Source organism: Ips typographus, linkage group LG16 (assembly GCF_016097725.1).
Source record: "Ips typographus isolate SLU linkage group LG16, UJ_Ityp_2.0, whole genome shotgun sequence".
Taxonomy (NCBI): domain Eukaryota; kingdom Metazoa; phylum Arthropoda; class Insecta; order Coleoptera; family Curculionidae; genus Ips; species Ips typographus.
In genome coordinates, this window is record NC_138437.1 from 2,271,312 (window position 1) to 2,283,661 (window position 12,350).

Here is a 12,350-nt window from a genome sequence, read left to right on the forward strand (position 1 = left end):
GTACACACAATAGAGTTAAAATATCATGACAATCGTATTAAATCATGTACAGTAAGGCCAAGGTTTGTGATGCTCTTTATCGCAGAATGATATGATCAATGACAGTATTTTGTTTGTTCTGGCTGGACCGTTATTTTTTTTTATATAAAATTGTCGTGTCTGAAATCACTTAGTGTTGCTACAAAGAGAAAAATGTGGAGAGTGTAACAAAAACACTAGAAAGACAACACAGAGAATCAAATTATTAGTAAAAAATGCAAACTTTTACCACAGTATATCAAGAGGATTGATATACCGTGCTTTTACAATGAAGGTTAAGAAAAAACTACTTAATCTGCTGTATTTAACTGCAACTGTATTAAAAAAGACTTTCGACATATCTTATAAGAAAGAAGGCTGCCCTTTAACTATTACTATTATACTATTTAGTAATTTTAATAATTGGAGTTAAAGATAATTACAAAAATCTTTACGATTTAAACAACTTTAGAAAGTTGATTTAAGGATAATACAACCTGACCTAACCTAACGTAAAACCTTTTCTTTCCCATCTTTTCCACTGTATACAGTAATCAAGATACCTATCATAATTGTTCAATGTCAATCTCTCCTGTCAAAAATAACAAAGACAATTAAAAATGTTACACTCTGACATTTTTTTATTTTGGGCTTTTCTAGTTAGTACAATATCATCTAAACGTTTTCCTCTGCCGCTCTTCATGAGATTTTGATACAATTTGATATTTTCTAAGTTTTTTAAATAGGAATGATGAACTGAGTGAAAGCCTGATAATTCGGGTAATAATTCTGTTTTATTAAAACATAGTTTAGCTAAACTGACAGCAAATAATTGCAAATTTGAAAAGATGCTTGTTTTTTGCTATAAACATTTGGGGTTCCTACTTAGGGAAAGCGAAGGCGTTAATCTGACATTGGAACTTTCTATATGATGACTCTTCACATTACATTTATATTTGCATTAAATTAATTGTTACTTTTGTTACTTATTTTCTGGAATTGATTAAGATTATTGTTTATGTGTTTTATTCCATTTTTGAGCCTTTTCTGGTCATAAAAGCAAACATACAGGTCATCTTTAAAACTTCATTCGAAACGAAACTAAACAACAGATTGTGATGGGGTTTGAACTATTATTGAGCTTGATTGAAGCTGACGGAAAATATCGTAACTTAATGCACTATCACTGTACTATAGAGGGTGAGAAAGAAGCACGATTAAACAAGCTAAATTTACAAATAGTCTTCAATTAACCATTTTTTTTGTTTATAGGTACATAGGGAAGTGTTGTTTAAGTCTATATCTCGGGACATTTTTGGCCATTTTCCAATGGGAGAAAAACTTGAACAAAAAAAAAGTTTGCTTGAAATTAATCAATATAGTAATGGAAAGTTTCATAATAATTGACATTAAAAATATGCAAAAATAAACCTTATTTGGCATAACATGTATGATATAGTAAATTTGAGACACCCTGTATAATTAACGTGTAGCAAATAGTTATCTAAATGATAATCTGTGTAGCGTGTCACAAGTTAAAGATATCAAGTATTTGACTGTTTCTGAAATTGCAATCCGATTTTTTTTATTATTTCTGCATATTTTGTCACTTAAACTACATATCAGACATTAAATAGTAAAGTTAATTAACGTAATGTCAACCTTAACAATAATTGTCACAATTTCAATATCGCAGTCAAGATTTGATGTAAACCTTGAAATTACCGGTATAAAACCTATTACTGCGTCATAATGGATTTGTTTTGTTTTTAAATTAAAAGGTTTTGCATGAAAAATTAGTAAGGTTTTGGATAAAAATGATTAAAGAAGAAGCGCGCGCATATCGCATAATAACGTATCCTCCGCGTTTCAGCGAAGCACGATTCACAGTCATTCGAATCGCGGTGGATGGTTCGGCATTGTCACGTGGTTACGTTCCTCTTCAAACCTGATTTGAGGCGCGAATTCAAATAATTCGTTTCAACAATAGGCGCAAATTGATTTCCAATTAGTTTGATGAGTTAAATTGGAGCTAATGCGTCAAGAAGCGCGGATGTTTTGCTTTAAATCTTTTTGTAAATGTTTACCAGAGTTTATTGTGTTCAACTAGGACTAATTCACAGTAGCTGAGCGCAAACAATGATCTCTGTAAGTTGTTGTGGTGGTTTTTATTACTGTTTTTGAGTGCATGTAAGTAGATTTTCTATAAAAACTGTTTATTATGTGCATAGTTCGTTTGAAATAAAATTGATTTATCTCTTGCACTAAATAACCAGTTCAGGATTTTCCGACATAAAAATCACGTTATCCAGAGAAACTATTTTTAGTTTGTTTTTATGTTAAACAGCGTTTATTTAAAAAAAGGTCACTTTCCAGAGTCTAAACCGTATAAAACACAAATAAATATAGATTCCCGCTTTTATCAGCAACCGGCAGAAAATGTAGATGTTGAATATATTTGGGATTAGAGAGGATTGTAAGGGTCTTGCCATTGAAAAAATATATATAAACCCACAGAAAGGCTGGATTTTGCCAAACTTTGATGCGGTTTAGGAGGCTTTTCAGTCGATGGATTTTCTTCTTTAATTTTTACTATTTCGCTTGATCGCAATTTCTAAACCACGTGTTTTGCATATGTATAAAGGCACATAACAATTCGCAGGAAGGAAATTCCACACGTCCATCAACGTGAGATAAGATTATCAAAAACGTATCGCATTACGCATTGTTCAAATGCCTGTTATTGCCTTTTATATTATACATTTTAGTTGGAAACCGTGCACCGGATATAATATACGAGTATAGTATATACGTTACATCTTAGTTATTGGATCAGTCGCATCAATGAGGAATGAGATAAGTTTTAATGTCCACTTCAAGTTTTTCAAGTTGTTTTTTTTGTCAGTTTGCTGTAAATTTTGATCAAGGTTTAAGTATCAAACTTACGTATTTCAAAATAAACTCTTATGGTTTTCTCTACTAAGTTCTACTATCTAGTTCCATATAAACCTTTGTTGGACACGGTTCATATATTGTTGACCCATATAGGGTGTTCCAAAATTAGCGTAAACTAATTTAACAGCATATTTTACGTCAAACGTTATATTGGCGAAAAATGATAGGGTGAATGGAAGATACTAAAATATGAATGACTATTCCACAAAACTTAATAAAATGTTGTGTGACACCTTACGTGAAAACACATAAGGTGTCTCAAAGTTATGGATCGAAAATGAATTCCACAAAACATGTCTCATTAAAATGTTGATTTTGAATGTACAGGGTGTTTAAAATTCGAGCCATATCATTGGAATCTCAGCAACGGTAAGAGATACGAGATCGGTTTAATTGGGGCAAAGTTGCACAATATAGAGTTAAACAATATACCATTTTAACATTTGAAAAATGTTGGGATACCCGAAAAAATACGAAATTTTGAAAAATCGTTTTTATTTTGTTTTGAGCTTATTTGAAGAGATAATTCAAAGTGACAGTCATTGCAACTTTTCCAGCTCTGTAAAATAGTATACATAGTTTGTTCCTCCAACGTTTTGTTTTTTGGTAACCATCAGCAACTTTTTTCAATACGGACCTGGATTTTTTATTTTTTTATTTTGATCGCTCTCTTTAATCCAAGGATACGTAATATGACATACTTTGCAATTACAGTGTAGCTAAAAATTGTTTTTCTATTAAATGTATCTATTATCTCTATTACGAGCTATTGTTAGTAGAACTACCAAACAAAGCACTAAACAAAAAGATATGACATTACAGTAAATACTCGAACAACCCTCTCTGCACCTCAATACATTTTTGTGTTTTTCTAAGCAAGTTGTTGGTTATTGCCTCTTGAATTGTTTTAGCTTGCGTATAGCCCTTGTTCTATTATATTTTCTTTTTTTTTCAAAAGTTTTAAATATTCTAATATACTTATTTTTTTAACAAGTGCGGAAAGTTATACTTTTTGCACGCTGACTAATAGAAAAATAATAATTTAATAGAAAAACAATTTTTAACTAGACTGTAATTGCAAAATATGTCATTGCATACCGTATTGTTTGGATTAAAGAGAGCGATTTAAATAAAAAATCAAAAATCTAGATCCGTATGTAAAAAAGTAAAGTTGATGATGGTTACCAAAAAACGAAACGTCGCAGTAAAAAACTAAATATGCCATTTTATAGGGCAAAAAAAGTTGCAATGACGAAGCGTCAATCACTTTGAATTATCTCTTCAAATAAGCTCAAAATAAAAACTTTTAAAAAAATTAAAAATTTTTCAAAATTTCGTATTTTTTCGGAAATCTCCGGAAGTAATAGGAATTTTTTAAATGTTAAAACGGCACATTATTGGACTGTACATTGCGCAACTTTGTAATTAACCTAATTTAACCGACCTCGCATCTCTTACCGTTGCTGAGATCCCAATGATGTGGCTTGAATTTGAAACACCCTGTACAAGGCGTTCAAGTTTCTTCAAAAACCATTACATTAACATTTTATTTTGTGTAATACTTATATGTAGCATCTTCTGTTCATCCTATCATTTTTGCCTGACACAAATGAGACACCCTGTATAAACGTATGAGGAAAATCAAACACAAATAGGATGACGTAACAATGTAATATACAGGTAAAGTGTCAGATGTGACAAATAAAGAAGCAGACGTCATATTCATTGCATTTATTTCAGGTATTACATTGACATTCTTTATAGGTGCCCTACGTTTCCGTGATACAGGATATACCAGTTTATCAGTATTTACTTTATATAAGTTATTTAGCTGAAATTTACATGGTTTGTTGAGCTAATTATTCAGAGATTACCTACGCCAACTTATTGCCAGAAACTACAGGGTGTAATTTTTCTTTGGGCGCCTATTTTGATGAATATTATGGTTCGTCTTGATTGACGATTTTTAATAACTGGATTGACTTAAATCGTATGAAATTCACAAACAAACAGCTTTTAATTTCATGGTTTTTCTCTGTGGCGCGCTAAAAAAATGTTGAATAGTTGGAAAGAAAGACATGACCCAACAAATAATATTTTATAAACTACATAGAAGTATACATGTTTTTACAGCTCTAATGAGAGTTTGTTCTTTGCAGGGGGAAGACGTTTCATACAAGCTCAATCCATAATACTAGATAGGAGTAACGAAACTCGGAATTAATTTAAGTTATCGTAAAGAACACATCCGAACCTAACACAAACCCAGAACCTGACAGGAGGGCCAAGACTGATCCATCACCAAACATCATTAAGACGAAACCAAAAAAACGCTTAATCTGGGCGTTTTATGACGATGAAATTTTCTTTCAATTCGGTTTGTGTAGTTGTTGTTATCGCTAGTCACCTTTCGTTCATGCATGCACACTACACACAACAATGGGCTGTGCATATACCGGGTGGTTCTGAAGTGGCCGACAAAGTGGCCCAAGATCACGGATTTATTAATCATGGACTGGTAAGTTGCTCATCTTTTATAACCCTTAATCGATAACTTGAAAAGAAAATATCTGAAAATGTACTCGGTTATGCTTTTATAAAATTGTCGCCTTCAAGGCAAAGCCTGACACATCTCTCCAAAGAAAGAATTTCGACGTGGAAAAGATAAATTATAGTATTGAACCGAAGTGAAATTATAAAACTGATGTGTTGCGATTTCTTTTTCTCTTGGCTAACGTTGAAGTCTGTAGCAATTACGATGGACCAAGGATTTCAATCCCCATTCCCTTCTCTAAAAGAAAATAAAAGAGGGGACAGCCCCCTTTGGTTAGCCATTTATTACGTTACTGTTCTGGATTAGTTTCCCCCCTCTGTTTTGATTAAACCACCTGCTAACTTTTCTTGAGGGAACGAGGGTTTACTAATCAATCCAGGTTCTATGTATGTATAGGGCAGTTTCTTGTATTTTGACAAACCTCTAGAGACTGAACTATTCAGTTGACCACTGTTGTTTTGACATTGGTTGACGGTGTAAAAGGATAATTCAATAAAATAAAACCTCTAGGGATTGTCTAATGCATTGTCTGGGTAAGGGACATCAGGGTGGACCTCTTTGTGCAAAAATGTCGTTTCTTCAATTCTGAACCATCATGTATACGGTTTTTTACTATAAAACTTAGTACTTTGCTGTTTATAGGAACACTTCTTGTATCTTTGATAGTAAGACTTCCGAGTTATTAAGAGACGAAGCTAAAGTAGTCAAAATAACTGTCTGAGTTGGTTGTAACGTGTGAGTTTGTCGCTTTCTAAAAGCTAAACGACAACCTGTGACTACATTTTTTTAAACCTCTTTGATCTATTTTTTACCTTCCTGCTACTTTTAGTAATAAGTCTTCAAATGACTTTATTAAGGATCAAAACAAAAGTAGGAAAATTAACTTGCTCTGTAACGCGTGAGTTGACGCCCTCTAGCGACCAAAAAGTTCGGAAATGTATTGATGCAAAATTGTCATTTAAGTTATACGTCTAAAATTACCTAACCTAGTATACAGAAGGCCAAGTAGAATCTATCCGGTCTATGTTCTAAATGTTTTTTTTTTAATTTGAAATTGTCTACGTAATGGAAGAACAAAAATATTCAAATCACTTTAAAACTATTTTTTTTAGCAAAACATTGTTTATTAGTCAGTTTATTTACAACATTTTATTTCAAACCCTATAAGGAGCATATCTAGAATTTTTCGTCAAACTCACCTTCATCTTCCGATTATTTCGGGTCGTCTTTGGTGCATCCATCCTAGGATATTCCAGTATCTCTGGACTTTTAACAGTCATCACTTTTGTCCTGGAGTTTGAACCAAACAACTTGGCAGAACTTTCACGCGTAACAGTCAAAGCCATGCCAGGTCTATTTAGCCAATCTGCGAGCTCTTTCTTTTCGTCTTTAACAGCACCTCTAAGCGTTTTTCTCAAAACAGGATCTCCTCTAACAATGTTACCGAAAAAGGATGTACTTCTCACTGTTGCTAACAGCGACTTTCCATCTAGTGCTCGCAAAACGAGGCACCAGACCTCGACTGGGAGGATTGGAAGTAGTGCTGTGCAAGCAGAGACAAGTGGTACTAGTCGGTACATGTTGATGCTTGATCAGTCGAAAGAATAATGATTAACTGAGCCTGTAGAGCCTCTATTTATACCAAAGACGTGTGCGCGCAAGCGTAGCGGTGGCGAGGAGCACGACGTTGACGTGTGTCTGGATCTACGGCGCCTCTAGTAATGCTTTCAGATGACAGGGTTCAGTTGTTTACCATGAGAACGTCTTTTATTTTAACTCTTACTTTATTTTCTTCCAAAAAATGTAACCCAGTCAGTTAACCTTTTTTAAGAATCTTAGCATTTTGTACTTCTCCTCCCTGACCTGCAGTTTTTTTCAATTAATTAAGGTAAATGTGATACCCTCATATTACACACCTTTGCAAATAGGTAGGGCAAATATCAACGTTGAACAATTTTAATTTATACGTAAAAGACTTATTATAAAACCTTATCACATTAATAGTCTTGTCGTATAGATTTACGACATTTTGGTTCAAAGTTAAAAATGCGTAGGTAAACAAATTATAGTGAAAACTAATCGTAACTGAAGTGTTTAATAGTAGCTCAAATAGAACTTTGCACTTTTATTTACCTACAAAGCACGACGTATATTTGTTTTAAAGTGTATTTAACTGTCTACTTACGTAAAATGGAAATAAATAAAATTACTTTGCATGTGTTATTTTTAGGTAAACTTTTCCAAAACACTAGAGCCACGTAAATTACTATCTATTTAAGACTTTTCATGTGGGTAATTATATGTCCCACCTGGGCTGTTCATTCCGGGAAAATTAAATTACTCTATGATTTGTTCTGTTTCCTTCAGGCATAGTTTTTTTGTGTGCGTTGACTAATTTGTTGAAATAACATTTTATTTTATGCATTTTTTGCCCTGAAGGAGTAATCTCAGGTAGTTTTCTTCGAACGAATACAAGTTTCAAGAATTACCTTCCCAAGGTAATTACTTCGTTGCATTTAAATCTGCTATAAAAATGAAAAACTTCCTAAAATTACAAATTTTATGGTTACAAAACACATTTTTTTGGCACCTTGACTTACTCCCAACTGGTATTTTAATTTCCTCTCAGAAAAAAGTGTGGGAATATTTTGTTTGATCAATATTGCTGTAGGCTAAACCTAATAATGTATATGAAACTTTAGAAATTGTAATACGTAAAATAGTGGCTTTACTAAGAAATTTTCTATTATAGATAATAATTTATAATATTCAATATGTTCATCTGACACCTTCAAGAAGCAACCACTTGCGCAACTCATTAAATTCTGAGTAAATTCTCTCTTTACGTAGTTACCAAATTACGCCATTTACTTTAAATTAGAGTTATTTGCTTTAGATAAGCTACGATTAGAAAGGAAAAATTGTTTGAGACAATCTGGAATTAATTTACTTATCTAAGGGTAAAGTGAGACATCTTTCAAATTATCTTTTACAAAACAGTTGCTATTAAAAGGGGTTTTCTTGGCAATGTATCACAGTTATCTTTAATTAAGTGTCCTAATGCAGTGTTGTAATCGGAATCATCCAAGTTACCTAGATGCATAATGGTTGTGTTTACTAAGTGTAGAATATATTTTTTTATTTAGTAGATTTGAATTCTTTTGTTTTTTGGCTAGAGCTCAAAAAGATTTTATGGCTCAATTGATTTTTTGATTTTTTTAAGGAGAACTGAAAAAGAAAACAGAAACACAAAAATGTGCTCTGTTTATTTATTTCAATTAATCATTTGTCTGGTACAGCCTTCTACATATTCAATCTTTAACGTCATTTTATCGAAAATTACAAAATTTATGGGAGAAAGAGAGGAGCGTCGAAAAAAAGTATCAAAATTTTAATTCTAGCTGCCAAGCCTGGAAGTAATCCATAAATTTTATTTCGTAAAGAACGTACATCTCTAAAAATAGAGCGACTTTGCCAAACTGCTACTTTTTTGTTAAATGTTAATCTTTACTATATTTCAATTAATATTTGTCAAAAACTAACTTACCGTAACACATATTTGATACCAGAAGAAAAACTGTCCTAATGACAAATTTTAGTCACAAACCTATCGAATCACTTCTAACCAATTTTTTTTTTGTAATTTTTTGTTTATTAGTCAGTTTATTTCAAATTCTATAAGGAGCATATCTAGAATTTTTCGTCAAACTCACCTTCATTTTCCGATTATTTCGGGTCGTCTTTGGTGCATCCATCTTAGGATACTCTAGCATCTCCGGACCTTTAACAGTCATCAATTTTTTCCTAAGATTTGAACCAAATAACTTGGCAGAACTTTCACGCGTAACAGTCAAAGCCATGCCAGGTCTATTTAGCCAATCTGTGAGCTCTTTCTTTTCGTCTTTAACCGCACCTCTAAGCGTTTTTCTCAAAACAGGATCTCCTCTAACAATGTTACCAAAAAAGGATGCACTTCTCACTGTTGCTAACAGCGACTTTCCATCTAGTGCTCGCAAAACGAGGCACCAGACCTCGACTGGGAGGATTGGAAGTAGTGCTGTGCAAGCAGAGACAAGTGGTACTAGTCGGTACATGTTGATGCTTGAGCCGTCGAAAGAATAATGATTAACTGAGCCTGTAGAGCCTCTATTTATACCAAAGACGTGTGCGCGCAAGCGTAACGGTGGTGAGGAGCACGATGTTGACGTGTGCGCTGATCCACGGCGCCTCAAGAAGAGCTTTCAACCGGATGACAACGTTCAGTTGTTGTTGTGTAACACGAGAACGTTTTTTATTTTTCTCTTACTTTAAATTTCTTGCAAGTCCAGGATAATTTGCAGAATTTAAAAAAATGTCACTCTCAGGGACTTGAGCTTTCTCTATCATTTGTTTGCTTGGTCGTACCTCTGTTATTTGAATTTCAATCTATTTAATTCCTTTATTCGAAAGATCATAAAACGTATTAGGAATTGGAGGTAAACTCGACATTGCAATTCAAAAATTCTATATTTATTTTTATTTGATTGCATAGGTAAATCAAAGCTGCTGGAGCAGAAACAGTTCAATATCGATATGGACATTTCACACCCATAGGCCTAAAAGTTGAGACACATCTATCTACTAGTTTTGTGTTTTAAATTTAAAAGTATGGTGGTCAATGAGGTGATCAAAATTCGATCATCCGGTAGATCTTAGAGTGATCGTGATGGAATAATAAATTCACTATTAAGATGTTGCTCACGGGTCAATAGATCACACTGTACATTACGCAGATAGTGTAAACCGAAATCAATTTGTATATTTTTTTCATTGTTTGCTAATTTTGTTTCATTTGAATTAGATTTTATGCAAATGGGTGTTTTTGAATGTATTTTTTCTTTAGTGGTTTACATTCATTATTCGGTTTTTCTGTAACTACCTACACAAACAAAAAACTACTAACTGTAGCTACAACAAAAATAACTAGTTTACAATTTAAGGTTTTGCTCTTTTTGTAAAAATGTGGACATCCCTATTATATAATGGTTTGCATATCAACTCATACATGTGCCACTACTAGTGTGTTTTAAAAAACCGTGGAAATCCGTTTCTCTTGAAATTAGAGTTTGGAGCGACTTCAGCTTGATGGTAATACAAAAACCGAACCATTGAATTTCGGAGTTTAGTTCAGTGGTTTGTGAAATGATCTATTAAAACCAACTTTACATCCCCAGGAAATAAAATTCCAATGAAAAATACCGTGGTTTGATTTTATGCTCCTTTGTGGACTTTTAAATTGTTTTTCGCCTTTATTCGCTTGCAACGGGTTTTAATTACTATCGGATTTCCTATATTGTTAACTTTGCTATATTTTAAGCTTTAGTGATTTATTGGACCGTTGGAAAGGAAAGTTGTGTCTTCCTTGAAACCCTTGAATTTTCAAATAAACCCCTATATCTCTCATCACAATTACAAGCTTTTTGTCTCAATTGAAAATATTGGTCTTTTTTTCTGCTTTACTTCGTCACACCGGACAGTTTGAGTTATCTCATCATCCATTAATAGGTTTTAATTAAACCCAGGCAGCATAATGGATGTCAATTCAATAGACTGCCTGCTGGAAACAATTGGACGTGGGGTTTTCTTTACATCAAATCCTTCACAAGTAGATCTTTTGTGAAAGTTTGTCATTTTTTAAATGCGCAGAGGTAGTTCAGTGTTATTGTTAAATTTTGTAAAGTCAGCACAACAAATCAAACCGTAAACATCATTTCATGCTTTTCAGTTTTAATAAAATGCTTCATAATTTAAGTTTTGGCTTGTATGTGAACAAAAGGAAGTCGGCTTAAGTTTTCCTAGTCTATTTCTGAAAATTAATATCTGGAAAGTTCCGCAAAATAAAAGTGTACTTTAGGAGATGAGACTTAAATTATCGAGTTTGAGGGAAAACGGATCTGAAAAGAAGTTTTTTAGTTCTCATTTCTCAACACTTCATCAGTTTGGATATTTTCTTCGGTAATGCAGACGACAACCGTGTCACGAACTCGGTTTATTTATTGTGCAATGGGAAAAGTTTTATTTATTCTCTTTTACTTTCATTCTCATCCAGGTAGCATTGAACAATATGTGTTTTAGTCCTAAGGTATTGCAGGGAATCGTTTTATTATTTTATTTCATACAGTTATTGTTTTGCTGTCGATTAAATGAAATATTGTTGGGCAACCAATATTAGAGATTGTTTTGTATAAATTTAAACAATATATACACATTCCTTTGATTACGGCTGTCAGAAACACACACTAATTTATATCCAAATTTAATTAAAGTGGACAAAGTGGTCGTCTTTTGTTCTTTTCATACAATTATAATTTTTAAACAAATGATATTTGTTTGAGAACTGCTGAAAGAAAACCCGTTTAATTGGTGTGGCGGTTAGGAAAATTACTTCCAAAGAGGACAGGAGTGTACGAGGCTCACAATGTTTTCCCTAAATAATATTCATCAGTTCACACAAAAATGCTTGAAATGTATGGATTTTTTAACATATTTAAATTAGGAAATGCTATAAAAGTTAAACTTATTGTGTTAACTGCTGCACTTCAAACAAAACAAATAGTCAGACAAATTGATTTTTGTCAAATGTTTTACTTCTGATAGCATTAATATCGAATTCACTACTTAAATTTTGTTAGTTTGTTTTTTTTTCACTGTTTATGTAAATGTTCTAAACCGACATACGAAAAAAATATTTAATTCTGATTCTAATTACGTCAAAAGTTTAATACTTTATACGTTAAGTTAAGTTACTACATATTGGTGCCCAATCTGCCACAAACTTAAAGCA

General features: G+C 32.8%; 1 protein-coding gene across 4 annotated transcripts in view; it reads left to right on the top strand.

The window, feature by feature from the left end:
* LOC145739215 (furin-like protease 1) overlaps positions 1-12,350 on the top strand; it is a 62,417-nt gene that overhangs the window by 28,416 nt on the left and 21,651 nt on the right. For 2 of the 4 annotated variants that reach the window (XM_081994646.1, XM_081994650.1), the window contains one exon: positions 5,133-5,491. In XM_081994646.1, the coding sequence (XP_081850772.1) occupies positions 5,324-5,491 (168 nt within the window). In that variant the 5' untranslated portion in view covers positions 5,133-5,323. Of the gene's footprint in view, positions 1-1,974; positions 2,209-5,132; positions 5,492-12,350 lie in introns of those variants that run through there. The other 2 variants (XM_081994647.1, XM_081994648.1) reach the window with 2 other exon arrangements.